The sequence below is a fragment of the Anguilla rostrata genome, chromosome 8, assembly GCF_018555375.3.
Source record: "Anguilla rostrata isolate EN2019 chromosome 8, ASM1855537v3, whole genome shotgun sequence".
In the NCBI taxonomy this organism is placed as follows: Eukaryota; Metazoa; Chordata; class Actinopteri; order Anguilliformes; family Anguillidae; genus Anguilla; species Anguilla rostrata.
In genome coordinates, this window is record NC_057940.1 from 5544892 (window position 1) to 5565793 (window position 20902).

Below are 20902 nucleotides of genomic sequence, written 5' to 3' on the forward strand. Positions count from 1 at the left end.
GCAAGAAATTCTGCTTCACATAGTTTATGAAACTGTTTGTGAAAATGTTAAAGGGAAAGCCAGCAGTGTGCCTTTAGAATTTTAATAATATTCTAATTCTAATACTTTTAGACACGGGTAATTAAATCAAAATGCAATTAGCTATAATAATTTAGATTTTTTTCTGAGCTGTTCTCACTGTTGGCAGCAGATATTTTAACTTCCAACTGGGTGTCCTCTTGTGGAGCTCCTTGTCAATGCCAATTAGAGGCATATTCAGATTCAAATGTTCGAGCTCTTTGTCAGATGAGACAGGGGAGTGTATTGATACCCAGATAATTAAACATGGTCCTTTAAATCAGTTCTCGTCTCGCGTCACCTCTTCATAATACCATGAACATTGTTTCCCAAACGATTAGTCACAGTCTGAGCACAGAGACTGGGTTGTTTTATAGTTTTGCCAACCTGGTCAAAGAACTTAATCAACCAATCACAGAACGGTACATCAGGCACGTTCGGGGCCAGACAAGCAGCCGTTGATTCACTGTCGGCGCGTGCCCTAGACGTCTTGCTGCACCTATAGCAACAGACCGGCGAGTTTGAATAACTGCAGCGCGGAGCCTCGCTGACGCCGTGCCGCGAAGAAGCGGTCAAGGCCCGGAGGAAGAGCTATGAGTGTCGTCGTGAGCGACAGGTTTGTTGTTGTCCCAGTTGCAAAGGAGGGCGAAACTCTCCACAACAACCAAGATGATAGTGGCGGAACTGAAAACAGCTGTGCTGATGAGCATGATGAAGTTTTTCGGCACGAAGAGCCAAAACCAAGCGGTAAGACTGGCGGATTTTGTCGGTACTACTTAGCTAGACTAACTTTGTTTATGAATCAAGCTATGTTACATAATTGCGGTATCAGGCTACCTTAACTCCAGTTTTACACGTGTTTACTATTATTTGGACCGTCGCTAACATTGTTAGTTTATTTTCATTTTTCATCAAAACATCAGGGACACGTGAGACTGGTTGTTTGCGTCTTTCACGTACAATGTTGCTATATGGCGTTAAATATCAACCTAGCTTCCCCCTTCTTTAGCCGCCTTAATTTCTGCGACGTGCCTGCCCCACTTCAAGATTGGTGTTAGATGGGATAGATTAGGTTAGGTCTAGTTTCTAAGGATGACTAATTATATCAACACGAGAGTAATTTCAGAGTGCGATGTTTACCGTATTCCTTGATTATGCACATGCCTTGAACTCGTGTGCGCAGTAGCCTACGTAACATGTTGGAGAAACCTCTAATGACATGCGCTAATGTATTTCTGGAAATTGCTGGTCAGTTAGCATGCACTAATGAGGTTTGTAATCATTCACCTGAGCCCAGCGGTGTTGCAAAATAGAAAGTTGTTATGTGTGTAACGCCTTTCAGTTGCAAAACGAATTGGCTAACCTTAAACTTTAATAGCGGTATTTATTCAGATGTACGACCATGACAAAGTCCAAAAAACTGGGACAAAACTGGCCCTATAGGTCCTCCACACTTTTCAGGGTGCCATTTATCCACATTGATTGTAACACGTTTCTCATTTGGTGTCTTCTCAGAGATGCAATTTCGTGAATCTGGGTGGTAAAATAGATTGGCAGCTTCATTTTGGGATAATAACTTGCACAGGCCCTGCAGCCAAATGCATTGCTCTAACGTCTTTCCCGCTCGGAATGCAAATAAGCTTGATAGTTTTATCGTGTGTGTATACTCTGGCTTAACGCTGTGTAAATAGTGAAATTTTCTGTGCTGCAGCATATAATAGTAGAAATAATATACATCTATAATTTTTATATTGCAGCTGAGTAACATTCTTATGTAAAGATTTGCCGCATTTCTTTCCAGTCATGCCAGTAACTGGTTTGTGTCTGTAAAGTCCCCTCCCAATACCAAATAAATCCTTTTTCTCATGTCCAAATATTGTGCATATCGTGACCATGACATAATGCTGACAACAATAAGCAACTTTTCATGATAAGAAGTAGGCTAATGTTTAATATCATAGCTTAAGAATATTAGTTGATCTTTCATTTGAATTTCATATTACTTTTCTAGCGCTTCTGTTGAGATGGCCAGGATATAAATGTGAGGTAACGTGGACACATGACCTGCTAAGCATGATGGGATTGATGGGATGGCTTTACACTATTGTGTGGGTGGAAGTGTAGTATAATGGGTAAGGGGTTGGGCTGGTAACCTACAGATGAAAGGTTCAATTCCCCAGTAAGACACTGCTGTTTTTGTGAGGAAGGTGCTTAACCTGCATTGCTTCAGTATATATCCAGCTGTATAATTGGATACAATGTAAATGCTATGTAAAAAAAAGTTTAATGATCCTGTAATGTAATGTAATCACTGTGTATTCATGTTGTGCTATTACATTGACAGAAGGTTTGGCAAAATCTTTCTGTAAATAAGATTTTGGAAGTGCCTGATTTTATTTTAAAACGTAGAGATGATTTAGGAGGTTCAAAACATTTCAAGTACAGCACTGTAAGTCACACTCATTATTTATGTGTCAATGTGTATTTATATGTGCGCATGTGTGATGTGCAGTATGGCCAATATTGATATTGGGTCAGCTGTCAAATTTAGGCTCCTTTTAAATCTTTAAGGATTTAAGAGACTGTGCTTGTCCTTTGCAAATGTGCAGTTGAAATTGGCTGTATAGTAAGGGAAGGGAACAAATAACTTTTTATAAGGTCTGGATGGAAAATGTTGTTGTGAAAAGTAAATTTCCCCTGGCTTCTCTTTCTAAAACGTAAACAAGGCCTAAAGGAAACTTGATTTTAATAGTGTTTTTCTCATTTTGGGAAGGAATCAAATGCCTTCAGTTGAAAATTCTCAGGTGAGAGGAACTTTTCAATTTAATTAGGGCTGCGGTGTAGTCTGATGGTTATTCGATTTGTTCCCCAGTGAGGCTCTCGAGGTTGTAGGGTTTGTTCCAAGATGGGACCCACAAGGTTGTTGGATTTGTTCCCTGGTGTGGCCCATAAGGTTGTTGGATTTGTTCCCTGGTGTGGCCCATAAGGTTGTTGGATTTGTTCCCTGGTGTGGCCCATAAGGTTGTTGGATTTGTTCCCTGGTGTGGCCCATAGGGTTGTAGGGTTTGTTCCCGGGTGGTGCCCACAAGGTTGTAGGTTTTGTTCCAAGATGGGGCCCCCTGAGAAATATATTTTACTTGAATTGCTTCAGTATGAATATCCAGCTGTACAATATATTTAATCTAAAGAATGCAAGCTGTCTGAGTCACCCTGGAAAATAGGAGCAGCTGTTAAATGCATAAAATGTAAATTTACTGTCCAGTATGCCATGCCTCCTGTACCCAGTAGGTGGCAGCACTCTGTTACTCAGTGAAATGCATATCCTGTTGACAGTTGAAAGCAGCATTGTGTGTTATGCAATAGCATTCGCGATAAGACTAACTCATAATGAGTGCGGTATCTGTTTTCAACACACTCCAGCACTTTAAATTTGTCTCTTTGTGGTGATACCATCTGTACACACTGACGAGACCTGCATTCTGAGGCAGGCAACAATGCCTATCTTTAAAAAAAAAGTCGTCCGTGTTCGTCAAATGTTTGTAAAACAATTGTTTGTAAGAATGCTGGCTACAATGGTTTTAATTGTTCTGCATTTTTTGGCAATTGCGATCTCCACGGAATTGCATAATTAATGTAACCGTTGACGATTAACTCTTGGAAAGGGGCGTGCCTGGCCACCAGTCTCCATGTCAGCGACCTGGCAGTTCTCGTAGCGTTATGGGCTTAACGGCAAACATGCGCGGCTCACGTGAACCGCTCCATCTGAGTTGTGGCGTTAGGTAGTATGGGCTCGCCGGAGCCTCGCGTGCTTCGTGGTGCCGCCGTTAGCTGATATAAATCAAAGTCTGTTTCGAGGCCGGGCAGTCTGCCCATCTTTGTTTGCGCTGACCGTCAACGAGAGATAAGCCTAACTAGTGTGGACACTGAATGTAATGGTGGAAAAAGCGAGAGATGTACGTTATTGCAGACACAAATCTGCTTGTCAAACAGCATTAAGGGTCGTTAAATCTACCGAAGGATACGTGGATTGATTGGGCCTGGATGTACACTGGTTTAAAAAAAACGTGTGTTTATAGAGTGCTTTAAGTTTTAGTTTCACAATACGGAATTTATTGTCGAGTTAGTTTGCATTCAGGGTTAATGGACGTTTCTGTTTAACTGTCGTAAACATGTACATGCCTGCCACACCAATGGATGATTTTTTATTTTATTTATTTATTTATTAAAATGTTGCCCTTTATTTGTATATAGTCTGCATATTTCCTGCTGGTATCCTGTTGGTTTGCTGGAGTTCTCCTCTTGTTCATTTCTTGTTCCCCCCGGGGTCAGTTGAGGACAAGTCTTCGTATTTATATCTAATCATAAATGATTGAAAATTCCTCTGGGATTTCGGACCAATGAGACGGTTTATGTTTCTCAGACCTTCTGGCAGTGTGGGGCTGGCAGCTCCCAGACCCCCCGTGCTGTTTGGCCTGTTCTGTTCCCACTAAAAAAACGCTCAAAATGCCAACTGTCATTTAACTCTCTCCCCTGCGGAAGGCCGCTGTGTCAACACCTGTTTTGCCTTTGTTTGACATCGCCGTCGTCACGACGCTGATATTAGCGCCGCTGTGGCGCTACGTTGTGCAAAGTGGCTACTCAGCTAAACCGGGCGTCTTTGCATTGATGCTAATGTGTGTATGTTGACTATCATGTACTTTCCCCTCCCCTATGCTACAAATCAATATTGAACTGACAATAAACATAGCCACGCCCATTCCTGGCCTCGCGCTCCACTTTTTAAATTTCCCATGAGCGCTTAACAGGAACTAGAGGCGATGTTATTTTGGTTGGAATATGGAAACTGCTTATTTCTGTGAAAATTAATGTAATCGGAGACGGGAAGGACTATTCGTGTTGATGCTCTGCCAAGCTTCACAATAACGTTGTTATTCCAAACCGGCGCATATTCTCCGAGTCTTTGTTTCTGTCTCTCTGGGACGGCATTAGCGTAATTTATACTTTAGCACCTTTTGCCAAAGATGGCAAAAATGATTGATGCTTAGAACGGGACTGTAACAGCCAAATGGATTACCTGGCATTGTCGAGCAATCGATCTGCCAATAGATGTGCATTTAGCTCGCAGAAGCACTTGTATTCTGAGGATTCAGAAATACCTCATTTCATTGGGCTTTTCTACGTTTTCATTGTACTGTGATATTACTGTTACTGTTAATGTTCTGTATGTTTGGGGAACTGAAAGTAATTACTTCATACTTGTTGTTCTGAGTCATGAAAAATCATAGATCCATGTGCAGATTAAGTTAGCCCTGTTTTTAAACCTACTCTGCCAATAGCTCTGAAAAATATAATGGTGTACAACATGACATATAAACATTAACCATTCACTGGCCTTGAGCTGCTAAAAGTAGTTTATGCCTGTTCTTCTAAGGGAGCCTGCTGAAGGTAATGACTTCAAGGTTCCCTTAAAGGAACACGCTCTCAGAGAATGGGGTTATGAAAGGGTTCTTTAGGTGGGCTTCATAGGGGGGGACCCTTTTCAGTTTCTTGTGGAACCCTCTAAGGTTGGTGTGTAATGTGTGAAAGTCCCCCAGATTGAACCATTTCACCGGTCAGAGAACACTTGAACCAGACAGGGTTCCTCTGTGGAGAGACAGGGGAGCTTTTTGGAACCCTTTTTGGAAACCTTTCCTCTGAGAGTCCAGGCAATGAGCCCTTAAACAGGCTTCTGGAGCAGCGATTGTGAAGAAGTTAATTCTCCCCTGCACTGGAAGGGAAAAGGACCTCTTTACATCCTCGTCTGCACAGTAATGTCCACGTACAGTGTTTTAAAACAAAACTTTTTCCCACCCTTTCACTCCCTGTTAGTCATTTGTTCTCTGGTTTCGGGGTGGCTAATTGCTATTGTAAACCGTCCCATTGCTGCATCGTCCTCCGTTAATTCGGAAGAGTACCGCTAAGCACGCGCACCTTCCGAAACGGGCGAGGCGAGTCGCCACGCCCTTTCGCTCCGCAGCCCCCCCTGCGCCGGTCCCTGCAGTCTGTCTGTCCGTCTGCGCAGCTGAGACCGACTGACTGATTGACAGATAGGCAGGCAGACAGGCAACCCTTTTGATTGGAGGAGTCAATATTGCAATGAACCTGAATGCCACACCCCCTGGGGCAATTCTATTGGCTGGTGTGTGCCTGCCCGTGAATTCATGCCCACAGTACTCGTACGCTGTGGATGCCCATCAACCTGCTGTGGGTTTGTTCCTAGAAGGGCATGTGGCAATTACCTGTGTAAACTGCACTCAAAGCCCTGAATCCTTCCCCCTTACAGTAAGGCTTTTTATTACTCAGTACACATACAGAGTATTTCCTCTGAAGCTATACATGCATGCTTTTCTCTGTTTGACTACTGAAAAGTAAAGATAATAAAAAAAATCTTTCCCCAAATAAATTGATGTGCTGGTAAATTCTGAAAATGACCAAGGACCCCAGATATCAATCCCACACTAGGAGGAACCCGTATAGGTCAAACAAAGAAAAAAAAAAAGAAGCTTATAAGCATATTTAGCTGCCACAAGGAATGTGTTAAAATCCTCCCGGACGTAATTACTTAAGGGGCACAAGCCTCTTAACAACAAGAAGATGGCTTAACCAAAGTTTTCTACTCAACTGAAAATATAAGCAAAACGTAGATGTGTATGGTACCGTGTATTTACAGGACCAGCTGTTGACTAATAACTGACCGTCTGCCGCGGTGTTTTCACCGTTATAAACGTTAAGCAGTTTGGCGTCTCGTTACCGCGGGGACAACAGAACCCTCTCCTCCGCGGCCCTTTGCCCTTTGCCCTTTGCCGAAGCATGAACGCGAAACGTCGCGCGGCGCTTTTGTTTTCGCCTCGCGACTCTTGTCGAAATTGTCGTGCGACGAAGTGTAAATCGGGCTCGAGCGCTGGTAACCAGGAAGTGCTCCCCGACGCAGACTTGACCGTGACCTCGTGCGTTTGGGGGGGGGGGGGGGGGCGGAGGCGGAGGAGTGAGACATCGGGTCACTTGTTTCAGACGGGGAAGCGTGGCCCTCTGGGCTTTGTGTCGGGACAGAAAGGCCGCTTTTGTGAGCGAGCTCTGATCTGGAGCTCGCTGCCCTGCCCGTTCTGATGAAAGACGAGCCCCACCCTTCTAAGAATCCCTTCTAAGAATCCGAGGGATTTATTTTCGTTATCCGATACTGGCAACTTTCAAAAGCGCACTTGCTAATTTCCTGCTTTGTTTTGTTTTGTTTTGTTTGTGTTTTGTTTTGTTTTGTTTTGTTTTGTTTGGCTGCCTATGCTGGACGCATGAATTCAACTCAGTGTTGCTGTGTTAAATGAACGCCTTGACCAATTCCACTGGCAACATTCTGTTCAGTACGTGACAGTTATAATATTCATAACAGCTGGACCCCCTGATCTCCAGTCAACTCCTTGGTGCCAGTTTGGTTTAGTCTAATGTATATTTTTGTTGAATTGATAATATGAGAGGGTTCGACTGATATAGCATTCATAACAGTTGGTTGAGCACTTGAATAAATGCATTCATTGTTTGTGTGTTGTGCCTCATTACTAATAGATACAGTAAACTGCATCAATGTTTCATACAAAAGGGGTCTGAATGATTTGGCGGGGGCGAGGGGTGGGGGGGGGGGGGGGTGGGAGTCTGTGTCCTGCCGCTGTCTGAGAATTCTCACACTGATTATGTAATTAAGGATACGCCCAAAAGAAAAAAAAATGATCTACACTTTTCCCCCGGTCCCTAGACTCTTTGAAAAGGGAGGATGTTAAGTGGAACCAGGAAGTCCTGCTGTTTTACCTGGCCAATAGCAGCCTCCCTTTGAAGTTTGTGTGGGTCTGTCTGTGAGAAGCGTGTGTGTGTGTGTCTGTCTGTCTGTGGGAAGTGTGTGTGTGAGGTTGTGGGGTGTGTTTTTTGTGGTGTGTGTGCTGCTGTGTGTGTGTCTGTCTATCTGTGAGAAGTGTGTGTGTGTGTCTGTGGGAAGTGTGTGTGTTTTTGTGTCCGTGTGTGTGTGTGTACATGCGCGTGTGTGTTTGTTTGTGTGTGTGTGTACATGCGCGCGCACACGTGTGTGTGTGTGTGTTTTTGTGTCCGTGTGTGTGTGTGTACATGCGCGTGTGTGTTTGTGTGTGTGTGTGTGTGTGTACATGCGCGTGTGTGTTTGTGTGTGTGTGTGTGTGTGTGTGTGTACATGCGCGTGTGTGTGTGTGTGTGTACATGCGCGCGTGTGTTTGTGTGTGTGTGTGTGCGTGTGTGTGTACATGTGCGCGTGTGTTTGTGTGTGTGTGTGTGTACATGCGCGTGTGTGTTTGTGTGTGTGTGTGTGTGTACATGCGCGTGTGTGTGTGTGTGTGTGTGTGTGTGTGTACATGCGCGTGTGTGTGTGTGTGTGTGTACATACGCGTTTGTGTGGGGTCTCTCTCTGTTTCTCTGCTGGAAGTGTTTCACAAAGGGTTCTTCCTCCTCAGCGCTCGGTGCTCAGCCCCTCAGCGCTCAGTCAGGAAGAGGGTCTCTCAGCAGGGGCCTGTGTGCCCGGGCTCGTGTGATCTGCATGGAGCCGGCACGGTCCCGCCCCGGGGGGGGCGGGGCGGGGGAGGGGGAGGAGCGGAGCAGGGCTCCTTATTTGGAGAGAGAGGGGCGGATCGCACGGGGCCAGTATCTAAGCGATAGAGGTGAAACTGAGAACTTCGAACCGTGGACGAGCCAGTTCAGTGAGCGCTGGGGAACCTGGAGGGAGGGAGGCGGAGTGAGTGAGAGTGAGTGAGAGAGAGAGAGAGAGAGAGAGAGAGAGAAAGGAAGAAGGAAACGGAGACCTGCGTAAACAGAAGCACTAACACGCGCACACACACACACACAGACGCAGACGCGCACACACGCACAGGCAAACGCTCTCGAGGAGGAGGGGGAAAAAAGCACATGGTGTGAAAATGCCCACGAACTTCACGGTGGTCCCGGTGGAGGACGGGCACGAGCCGGCCCCGGCCCGCGACGACAACGCCCTGCGGGAGGAGGACGAGGACGACCCGGATCGCTCGGCGGGACACTCAGGTGGGGCCCCTCCGGAATCTCTCCGACCGCCCCGCTCCGCTCCGCGCCCCTCCTGCCCGACAGGCTCAAACAAGCCGGACGGCTTCGGGGAGGCTGCTCTGCCTGGCGTCTCCCTGCCCTGGTGTCTCGCTGGCTGAGATCCGCCTGCTCCTGTGTTTTGTTTCGCGTGCTCGGCAGAGAGAGCGGACGATTGGCTCTTAAGTGCCGTGTGACCGCTCGGCCCTTTCTGACGGCGCCGTGCGAGAGGTCCGCTGATCCTTAGCGGATGTGAGGGGCTGCTCTTCGGCTCGCTCTCTTTGCACGACCGCCAGTGTTGTCAGCAGACCGAATGAGCCTGGTCTTCCATATCTTTGTTGCTGTTCTCGTTGTTAGTGTTAATCAGTTTAACCTTCAGGGTCCAAGTTGAACTATGCGGTTGTTCCCTGCACTTCTCTCTAGGGTTTTCGACACACTTGTCCCTGGTTATGGTTGTACACTTTGTTGTACGTCGCTCTGGATAAGAGCGTCTGCCAAATGCTTGTAATGTTATGTAATGTTATCTTGTCTTTGTGAAACTACTCTTTGTTTTACTTTCACTCCGTCTCTCTCTCTCTGTCTCTCGCTTTTTCTCTTTCCTTATTCTTTACTTTCTCTTCGTAGCTCTCTCTCTCTCTCTCTCACTTGTGGTTTTTTCTCAGTGGCCCATTCACACATTGAGTTATTTGAAATTTGAAAAAAGGTCAAAGCGGTAAACAAAGACGGAGACAGTGCTTTGCTCTTTTCGCTCTTTTGCCGTGTCGCTGAGCCCGTTTCACTCCGGAGGGTCACACACTGGCTGTCAGGCGACGGCGGAGTGGACAGTAGCAGGCTGCCAGCGTGAGCGTCTGTGGAGGGAGAGCCCGTACCTGCCGCTGTGTTTTTTTTTTTTTTTTGTTGTTGATGTTGTCATCGTGTTCTGTGGCGTTTCATTGAAGTGGGACCCTCTGGCCTCCCCCCTGTGTGTAGAGTGCAGTCTGGGCCCACCTCTCTAGGTCCTGGGTCTTCGTACCGTCGCGTGAGAGAGAGCTGTCTATTCGGCAAGGGGTTACGTAAGCTGGCTGACAAGAGTGTGTGTGTGTGAGTGAGTCAGAGAGAGCGTCAGAGTGTTTGTATGTGTGTTTGTGTGCGTCAGTGTGAGTGTTTATGTTTGTGTGTGTCTGTGTGTGTGTCAGTCAGTGTGTGTGTGTGTGTGTTCATAAGTGAGAGTGTTTGTGTGTGTCAGTGTGAGTGTGAGTGTGTGTGTGTCAGTGTGTCTCTCAGTGAGTGTGAGTGCGTCTGCCAGTTGTATTGATCAGTCTGATTGCATGTTCCTCTCTGGTTTGTTTAGCAGAAAGAGGTTCACTCTCTCACCTGTCCGCACTGGAGAGAGACCATTCCTGTCACACTCTTCGGGGGGTTTACTGGGGGGATGGGATCCAAGTGTAAAGGAATGAGGAGCTCAGCTGTCAGGAGAAATTGCGTGAGGTCGGGTGGCGTGTTAATGGCCAGGTGGTCTGTAACGAAGTCGAGCCGGTAGACACTGCCGTTGTACCCTTGAGCAAGGTACTTACCCAAAATTGCTTCTGTATATATCCAGCTGTATAAATGGATACAATGTAAAATGCTCTGTAAAAAGTTGTGTAAGTCGCTCTGGATAAGAGCGTCTGCTAAATGCCTGTAATGTAATGTAATGTAATGTAACCCCACATCGTTGTCCGGTCACTCCAAAGCCAAATCGCGTTGAGTAAGAACGCTCATGGCCAGCTTGTTTCCCGTACAGTCTTCATCCACTTCATTTTCACAGCATGCAATGCTAGGACCTTGTCATTTCTGACACCTGGAAGGCCTCACTAAACGATCAGAGAATCTGTGTTCCCCTGCCTTTGTACCCACCATAGCTCATAGGCTTGTTTGACAGTCCTGTACATATATATTAGATTATGAAAACTGACAGTGCCTGTCCTGGATGGTTATTGGTCAGTACGCCGCTACAAGATGTGCCTAGCAACACCCTTTCGCTGGGACTATATATTCACAATACAGCACGGTATCTCACGCCTCATTGCTTAAATACAGTTTGGTGAACTCCAGGAAAGTACGAATGACGGTCTCTCGCGCCAGTGACACCAGTGAAAAGCTAGAATGCACATTAAAAGAATATTTGAAACCTACACCAAGATACTCTCTTACTGTGTGAGATAATTTTTTTTAATCACTTGTTGTGTAATGTTTAATTGTGTGTGTGTGTGTGTTACTTTGTGCTGCTCATGTACAGGGTTTACATGTATGTGTGTGTGTGTGCGCGTGCACGTGTATGTGTGTTACTTTGTGCTGCTCATTTACGGGGTTTACGTGTATGTGTGCGCGCGCGCGCGCGCGTGTGTGTGTGTTACTTTGTGCTGCTTATTTACGGGGTTTACATGTGTGTGCGTGTGTGTGAGCGTGTGAGCGTGTGTGTGCGTGCGTGTGTGTGTGCGTGTGTGTGCGTGCGTGTGAGTGTGTGCGCGGGCCGGAGGGAGTTTGGTGATGAGGCGATAGGGAGCCATGCCCTGCTTGTGGGTCTTATCTGTAGCTCTCATGTTCCCAGACCTGCATGAGCAAAGTCTCCCCGATGCGTGTCAGTGACCTCCCTGACCCCTCTCAGCCAAAAACAATGCCATTTTGCCGCCTTTTTATTTTCGTTTTTTTGGCATCGTCTGTAATTTTCCACAACAAAGATGGCAGACCACCCCCCCCCCCCACTCCATTAGGTTACTTAAGTTTCAGAGCATTGATTTTTGACACTGCGATCCTCCTCTCTCTCTCTCTCCGGAAACGCTGGCCTCTGTTTGATTCTCAGACATAAGAGCTTGTGTTTCAGGGCTTGATTCTATTTTGAGCCAGGCCATTATAAAATGTATTTATTTATTTATTTATTTATTTTTGACAAAAAGCAGAATAACACGCATTGAACTTTTGTCTTTAGTATTCATAACTGTTCAATGTGTAGCTGAGGCAGAGATCTCAAATCCCAGAGGGCCGCTGTGTCTGCTGGTTTTTTGGGGGGGTGTTCCTGCCCTTAAGTGCTTTATTAAGTCATTGATTTGGTTAAAGGATCAGCACACCTTGTTTTTTAGCTGGAAGCTGAAAACGTAAGACACAAAGACCCACAGAGACTGCGGCTCTTCTGGACCGGACTTTTACAGCGCTGTTCGAACGTAAACCTTTGAGATGGTTTCGTAGGTTGCCGGAGGTGGGAAAACGGATGTGACGGTTGTGTTTTTACGGCTCTAACCAGGGGCTTAAAGTCCTGCTCAGGACTGCGTTAATGCTACGTGCTGTATTTTTTAGTTTCATTGCTATGATTTTATGTTACGATTGTTATGAAGTGCACTGAAACCATTGTACAGCGAGGCTACGTTTCCACTGCCTGGTACAAGTGACCCAATTCAGATTTTTAGCTCACGTAGCGCAGATCAGATATGTATTGTGTACATGTAAACGGGGCAAAAAAAAAGCACATGGAATCGGATATTTTCAGATCCGTTTTTGGGCCACGTTCATTCGTGGAAATAAAAAAACGGTAGGAATCCGGTATCGACCGCCATCTGAACGCACGGATCGGAATGTCCCGGTTATCGCTATTTGCATGTCATTCAAAATGCGATGTTCCTGTACTTGTTCTCGCATTTGAATTACCGGTGATGATGGCACGCATAACCCACTCTCTGCAGGCGACGGCGAATGTTAAAATTACATTACATTACATTACAGGCATTTGGCAGACGCTCTTATCCAGAGCGACGTACAACAAAGTGTATAACCGTAACCAGAAACGAGTGTGACAAAACCCCTAGAGAAAAGTACCGGTCCAAGTGCAGGGAACAACCGCATAGTTCAACTTGGACCGTGAAGGTTAAACTGATTAACACTAACACAACGAGAACGGCAAGTTAATTGGAGGACGAAGGCTCGGTCCAGGGGAGAGTACAGAGGTCGCGTGCTTTTTAAGTACGAGGGGCGAAGAGTCGGTATAGGCCAAAATGCAGGGGATGTTCGTTGCGCAAGATGCTTCGAAAAACAACAGCTTGAGTTATTATTTCTGTCTCGTTTTGTGTCCGTTGTAGACGGCGATGTGGCCGTGGCAGCGTGGCTGTTTACCTTCGTATCGGTACCCAAACCCTGGTGTGCGCATGCGGGTTGTTTCACGTGTAAACCGCGTGAGCTCAGGTAGCGGATACGGGTCACTTTAACAAGGCGGTCAAAAAAAAAAAGGATATAGGCAAAAAATGCATACGGGCAATCCAGACCAGTATGCGGTGTGAACGTAGCGTTAGCGACTGGCCTGTACGCTCCGTCTTACGCACCACGGACGCGCACAAACATTCTGGGGACCCGAGGCGTGAACAAAAGGATCGCGCAAGCGTAGCGAAATTTACCAACGCCTGTTTTGACGACGCACTGGATATCGTATGTCACCGCGAAGATTCTTGGAAATCGTGACAAAGGGGAGCCCTTGATTACCGCTTGCTACGTGGGGGGGAAAAAAATAAGGCCAACACGTTTGTAGCTGTGGTGCCTGGCTACTCGCACGCGTGTTGCAAAGCCGAAGCAGATAATTGTTAAAGCTTCGTGATTATCCGTGCAGTCTTGCTGTCACCCTCAGACGGTGGAATAAGGCACTATTTGCTGCACTTTTGATTAGGGCTGTTTAGCTGACTGGCGCTAATCCAGATTACTCGGGCATAATCCAGTGCGGCCATCTTGTGTCTTTGTTACGTATGAGGGAACGCGGCCATTTGTCTTGCTAGATTAAATTTAGTGAACATCTGTTTGATATCACTCTAAAGAAAGCCATTCATTTAGCAGAGATTCACCTTCCAACTGCCTGAGTGGGCGGTTACTAGCTTCTTTGGGATGCCAGATAGGAAGAAGAAGGCTTTATTTGTCACGTGCATATACATGTACAGCAGCATAGCTCAGGAGGTAAAGAGCGGTTGTCTGGCAATCGGAGGGTTGCCGATTCGATCCCCGCCCTGGGCGTGTCGAAGTGTCCCTGAGCAAAACACCTAACCCCTAAATGCTCTGGTGAATGAGAGGCATCAATTGTAAAGCGCTTTGGATAAAAGCGCTATATAAATGCAGTCCCTTAACCATTTACCAAGCTTCATCTACCGTTTTCCCCTTTTATTGAGCGAGACTCATGAAATCAGGGAAAGGTAAAATGGACACTGCTGAATTCTTTATATAGAACAGTGGTTTCCAAACTTCAAAAAAATAATTTTTTGTTTAGTCAGGCTGCCTTTATTGGACCTCTGGGACCCTCTGGGAGGGTAATGGGACCTTTGTAAAGCTCCACAAACAAACACACACACGTCCTGTGCTGTGCCTTTTGTCTATAGCCTTTATCACGCACACACCCACCCCCCACCCCCACCCCCGCTGTCTTTCCGCCCCCCCCCAGTTTGGGAACCACTGACCTGGGAGGAGAGGCGAGGTGAAGCCATTTTTGGATTTTGGAGTGTGCTTGTGTAGTGCGCTCTCTTTAATGGTGATGGTGGTGATTGGGGCGGGGGCGGAGCATCCAGGAGGGCACTTTCTGATTGACAGGTCACCTGGTCACAGGTGACCGTACCTGCGGCAAGGCGTGGCCGGGCAGTTCAGTTTCGGCGTCAAACGTAAAGAAATACGCCGCTGATTCAGAGAAGATCACGCCCTACATACACGCAGGTCGCTTCGCCAGCAGGCTAACTGCCAAACCGGATTTTAAAAAGGGGTGAATAAGGTGAACTTTAAGGGTAATCCAGAGGCGTGGTTGTTGGCCGCATGGCCCTCAGCAGACCTCTGTTTGGGGCGGCTGCTTTTAGATGGAGCCATCTTTAATTTCTCAAGACTAAAAGAAGTCTAGCCGGGCAGTTGGCTCGACAACATGACAAACATGCTGTCAGTCTCCACGATCCATTCAGGTGCAGCTTTTATTTCCCTTTAAGCCGTAAATGATGTCATGGCGACACTTTGATGTCATGGCGACGATCTCCCTGCTGCCCGCACGGCCAAGGTGGCCCCACTGTTCGGTCCCACTCAGAAATTTGGGGAACCCCCCCTGGATGTGCGTAACGAACCTATACGGTGCGTGAAGGGTGTGCGCGCAGGTCGTAGTTACAGTCTGCTTTATATCCTCGAGCGTGCTGACTCATCTTCACGCTCGTCTTGTGTGTACGATTTACACCGCTTAACAGAATCTTTAAGGTTGTATCCTCAAAACACAGTTTAAGTTGCACAAGGGGCCGTCGTCATATTCAGAGTGCCCTTAACTCGGTGAGTCTGAGCTGCTCACACCTACGCTCGGGCTTCCCGGCTGCGGCCTTGCCGCTCGTGATGTTTTTCAGACGGGTTGCCCGCATGTGCTGTATACTGTAGATCTAAACTGGATTTCTTCTTCTTCGCATGGATGTGGTGACTGTACAGCTTCTTTTTGTCCTGTCTGCGAGCCTCACGCGGGGTATCAGAGCTACGGAGGGAGAGAGGAGAGCGAGCGATCAGTGGAGCGAGCCGTCTCCTCCTGTGGGGTTAGAACGGGATCACCTGCCCCCCCCCCCCCGAGGCTGTGCCACTCCCTCCCACCCACCCCCACCCCGCCTCCTCAGATCGAACACCTAGGGGGAAAATTATGGGGCGGGGGCAAGGGAGAGGGGGTGGGGGGGGGGTGTGTTCCGTGTTCTCTCAGGAGTTGGGGGGGGGTGTTTCCTGTGTTCTCTCTGGAGTGAGGGTGGGGGGGTGGTGTGTGTTCCGTGTTCTCTCTGGAGTGGGGGGGGGGGTGTTTTCTGTGTTCTCTCTGGAGTGGGGGTGGGGGTGTTTTCTGTGTTCTCTCTGGAGTGGGGGTGGGGGGTTGGCGGTGTGTGACAGACAAAAACACAGTATTTTTCCACTCGGCTAGGGCAAAGCGCACCCCCCCCCCCCCCGCCCAAATAAAATAATTAAAACCTTCCTGTCCGTGCTTTCTGCCCTGGCTGATGCAGCAGACGGGACACGGCGAGCTCACCAAACCCAGTAGTGTGGACGACGACACTGCAGACCTTTGCGTTCATACGTATCCCAGGTGTGCGAGACGATCAATGCTGACCGTTTGTTCAAGTCAGTGCGTGATCCTGCTCATGTGATTATCATGAGGAAACCGCCACAAACATACACAGAAAAGAAAAAAAAACGATGAATGCCGAAATGTTCTTGGAAACGTTCTTACACGCACAGTTTATGATTTAAATGTGATGGTACGCATGTTTCGTGAATGAGGCCCATTGATTCTACATTATTATTATTATTCATATTTAGCCTGTACTTGACAAGAAGCCCCCGCTGAGATTTAACATCTCTGTTTTATCAGAGGAGGCCTGACGTAAATGCACATCCCGTGGCAGTAATGCGGACAGCTGTGTGAAATATGCAGAGGTGCTGATACAGGCCCCCCCTCCCCATCTGCTGGCCCAGCTGCTTCTGACTGTCCTTCTGCTCGTCTGCTCATCTGGCATCGCCGAACCCTTAAGCCCGATTCACACAAAAAATGAAAGCGTCGCACGACGTTTTTGCGTCTATGCTTCGGCCGAAGGGCTGTGGAGGAGAGGGCTCTGTTGTCTCTATGGTAACGAGACGCCAGACTGCTGATGTTTACGTCTGCGAAAACGTCGCGGCGCCCGGTGAAATTACTGAGAAATCACAGAGGAATTGATATAGTATCTGCTTTCGTTTAAAAAAAGAAGGTGGTCTGTCACTCAGATAAACCGAAAATAATGACGTGTCCATGGCGATGAATTTCGGTGTTCCGCCTGGCTGTCCAATCAACACTGTCGGGCAAGTTGTGCGACATAAAATTCTAGAGGTGTGCGACACAGACAAAATATCATAAAATTCATACGACCCTTTTTTTCCCGTTGAGCATATGTCATTTTTGTCATGTGACACAGTTGTGCGACGAAGTATAAATCAGGCTTGTCGGCTACAAAATACGCCAAACTTTAATTACACAGGGACGTGCAATTGGCTACCGTTTATCCTCCCATGCAGCCAAACAGATGCCACAGTAACGAGCAACACTTGTAACAGGATGTCCTACTGGCAAGGCAGGTTCCCCTGAAGTTAATATTTTAATTTTGTACTCTCGTGGCCAGGGCGGTCTGGTTCTGCAGATTGTTGATACGGTTCGATCGGTTACAAATTTGCACTTGGGAAGCCGAATTGTTCCGTTCCGTTAGGAGTGATTTTTTTTGAGGCTGCCTGCTGTCCGTAGGGACTGTCTGAATTGTGATTGGACGTTTGGAACACATGATTTTGGTGGTCATGTGACGAACGTTGACAGTATGTGCCTGTGTGTTTAAAAAATAAAAAATAAAAAAGAGGGTCCATCTCTAGCTGTAGGTATGTCCCTCTTTGCGCACCCGTGTCTGATAGGTGTCCTGATACAGTAGATGCAGTGTGACGTGTTGGGGCCCCGCAGTCCCCAAATGGGGCCCCTGTACAGAGGTGGGACAGATGATCCAGGGCCAGAGTGCAAGTTTACACACAGAGGTCAGGGGGCCCACGTACCCACACAGACATCAGCGGAATGATGCAGTCTCAGGACAGAATGGACAACGTTGGAAAGCTTGACTGTACAGTGCAGAAGTCGGGCGTTTGGGGGGGGGGGATCGGGTGGGGGGGGGGGGGGTGTTAAACACTGCCAGCTGCTCCTCACAGGCCAGGTTGTTTGTAATGCAGCGATCAGCGTGGGACATAACAGGCTGTCCTAGAAAGGGCATTGGAACACTGTGGAAGTTCAGCTCTTCCTCAAATATTAGAATTTTGCATTACTTGTATTATTTTGTCTTTTTTTTTTTGCCTTTGGGTTTGACCATCCGCTTGCCTGGTCTAACAGTAAAGTATGATTGCCTTTCATGGTATGCCCCCTGTTTATCTATTTTTGCAAACGCTATGGTTGTCTGAATAGAGTTGAGTTGGACAGATATTTTTTTACCAGAGTTTACTTGTAAATGCAACTTAACGTTAACATGCTTCATGACCAGTGTGTTTTAGAAATATTTAACTTCCCTTAATATTTTGTGTGTGTCTTGTATGGCAATTACCTGTTCAGCAATTGTACTTCTAACCAATAAACAGTAGGCCTGTGACATCATCAGTAAGCGACAAAGGATCAACTCTCAGTGGGCAGTGGGCTTAGTATTCAAACTGAGAATAACCTGGGATCTATATGCACCACAGTGCAGCCACTGCTATAACAGAGAAAGTGTGGGAGAAGCTATGCAAGGCTGTTGAAGTTGTGTTTGTGATTGCTCGGTTAATGTTAACCAATTCTGTTGTAACTAAGTAACTTTGTAACGTTTCCTTTGTTAGTGCTATCAGTACAGGCACAGTGTTGATTAACTTACATGGTCTCTTGTCAAGTTACAACAAGTCTCCACTGTAAAAAAAAAAAAAAAAGAAAAGTCAGCCCTCCTCTAGACTCAAGTTTACTGTTGAATGAGGAAGAGCATCAGATTAGGCAAATGAAAATGAATATCCCCAACTTTATTGCAAAGTAAGCGTTTCCATTTCCCCATTCTGGCCCTTTGATAACAAGAATGGAGTCGACCCGGCCAATTCAAACGTGAGCCACTTAATTCAGCATGCAGCACTGAATTAAACCTGTGTGCGCAGACACATCTTCACTGTACTACTGAATGCATGAGCTTGTTAGCATGAGTGTTGTTGCCCCAGAAAAGCAAGCGCAGTATTTGCTAAAAGTGCGTATTCATTGATGACACCATGCTTAGGCATACAGTATGCTTGGAATGCAGCTTCTCAGAGTGCTTTATTGTTGGTGTTGCGCCTGGACTGTTTTCCACCCACGACATAAACAGTCATAAGATCACAATGACCTCCCCCGCCCCCCTTTTGGGCCTCGCCTAACATGTGCAACACTGCTGCTTTTCTTTTCCGATTGTTAATTGCTCGATTATTGGCCAGAGATTTAACTCACCCGATGTTGCAGTTTTGAATCAGTTCTACAGGGGGGAACAATAAAAAAAATAAAAAACCAGCAGTACTGTTGGCCTCAAGGGCCCGATTTGAGTACACGTGCCTTGGCACCTTACCTGGCAGAGTTCCTGTGGTAAACACTGGAATGTATGCGTTAGCCAATCGGCTTCTCTTCTCACGGATACGGATCAGAAGACTCATCTGTACCGAGGCTGTTTTTGTTTTTGTTTGTGTGTTTTTCCCCCCTCTGATCGCAGCTGATTCGCTGACCTCCTGACACTAGGCCCCGCCCCCGACGCCTGGAAGCTGTGTTTCAGCATTACTGTATTCATAGGCTTTCAGGGAAATGGAAGCTAACAACGCGGATGTGAACGCTTCCTAACGTACGCGCAGCCATTGCGTGTCCGGGGGAACTGGTGAAGACTAGTTCTCTCCCCAAACCTTTGTTTTACTCTCGATTTTGTAAAATGGAATGTTTCGATCCTGGATGCTGATTGGCTGAGACTGCGCTCTACGGTGATCGTAAATGGTGAATACAGTCACGGCTACAGGGGTTTGTGTTGTGCCTAACAAACCCTGTAGCTGTGACTGTATTCATGATGCACAGCACGGCTTCTTGTGCCGTACTGTTTTTAAGACTTTTCCAGAGACTCCCTGTGCGGCCCACTAAAAGGGAGTAATGTAATGTAATGTCTTCCTGATCACCTGAGCCAATCGCATGAGAGCAGACCTGGTCTGGTCCCCACAGCATCATCACCACCACCACCCAGCCTTTTTCCTGTTCACCTGAGCCAATCGCCTGAGAGCAGTCCTGCTCTTGTCCCCACAGCAGCACCACTCACCACCACCCAGCCGCCTTCCTGGTCACCTGACCAGGGTCACTGACGGGGAGATTTTTGCGGCTCTGTTTATTCAAACTGAAAATCAAATCACGGAAACCCTGCGGTTTTCTCTATTTGTAAGGCTGGCCTGGGAGGCCCTTTTCATTGCCCTGAATGGAGTGGAAACAGTTTGACATTCAGCGAGCAAATACTCGCGTAGTTGCAGTATGTGTTTGCTCAGCGTACAGCATTTTGGGAGATGCACTCTGTGTTAGTGGTGGTTGTCCTTCCAGTCTGTCCATTCACGAGTGGGTAGGGGGATCATCCTGTTCTTTACTCTAGGTATCCCAGCAGGAATTATTACAAACGTAAAGGGTTATATGTTCCCCCTGTTCAGAGTATTTGGGGCTATAGTGTGAATTTGCTTCAGCCAGCAGATTTTGGCCCCTGTCAGCTTCCTCCGGGTGGGGGGGGGGGGGTGACCACGTGCGATCCTGGCCCAAACCTCATTTGGGTCACCGCGGTCATTCAGCTTCTACTTTCCTGCCAAATCTTACGCAACGTTACGTCTTCCACAGTGGCTGGAATTCAGCTGCGAAGGTTGCGTGTTATAAAACCAAACAAATGTGACCTGCGCTAATTCTGGGAACTCGCAGTTCGGCATTTGGGACTGGGTCTGATATTTTCGGAGCGTGCCCGATTCCCCCCCGTTTCCACCGGTCTTTCTTGCCGAGGGCCTGTCGGCTGGAACGTAAACTTCACACGCGGCCTGTTTCCTGACCTGTGTCCACTGTGACGCACTGTACCCGCTCGGCTTCTCTTAGGACACACTTTGCACAATGTGCAGCGCGCGATAACCTGCCGGCCACGCCCCCTCCCCCGCATTCAATCCTGCACGCGTCTCTCATAGAAGCGCACAGCTTTCCCTCCGGTTCTGCTTTTAGCGATAACCCGTT

The 20902-nt window shown here is 47.3% G+C and overlaps 1 protein-coding gene across 2 annotated transcripts in view; it reads left to right on the top strand.

Annotated features, from left to right (window-relative positions):
* Positions 1-497: 497 nt before the first annotated feature.
* LOC135260652 (solute carrier family 12 member 7-like) overlaps positions 498-20902 on the top strand; it is a 58668-nt gene continuing 38263 nt past the window's right edge. Inside the window, exon 1 of one of the 2 annotated variants that reach the window (XM_064346072.1) lies at positions 498-804. In XM_064346072.1, the coding sequence (XP_064202142.1) occupies positions 651-804 (154 nt within the window). In that variant the 5' untranslated portion in view covers positions 498-650. Of the gene's footprint in view, positions 805-8774; positions 9142-20902 lie in introns of those variants that run through there. The other variant, XM_064346071.1, reaches the window with a different exon arrangement.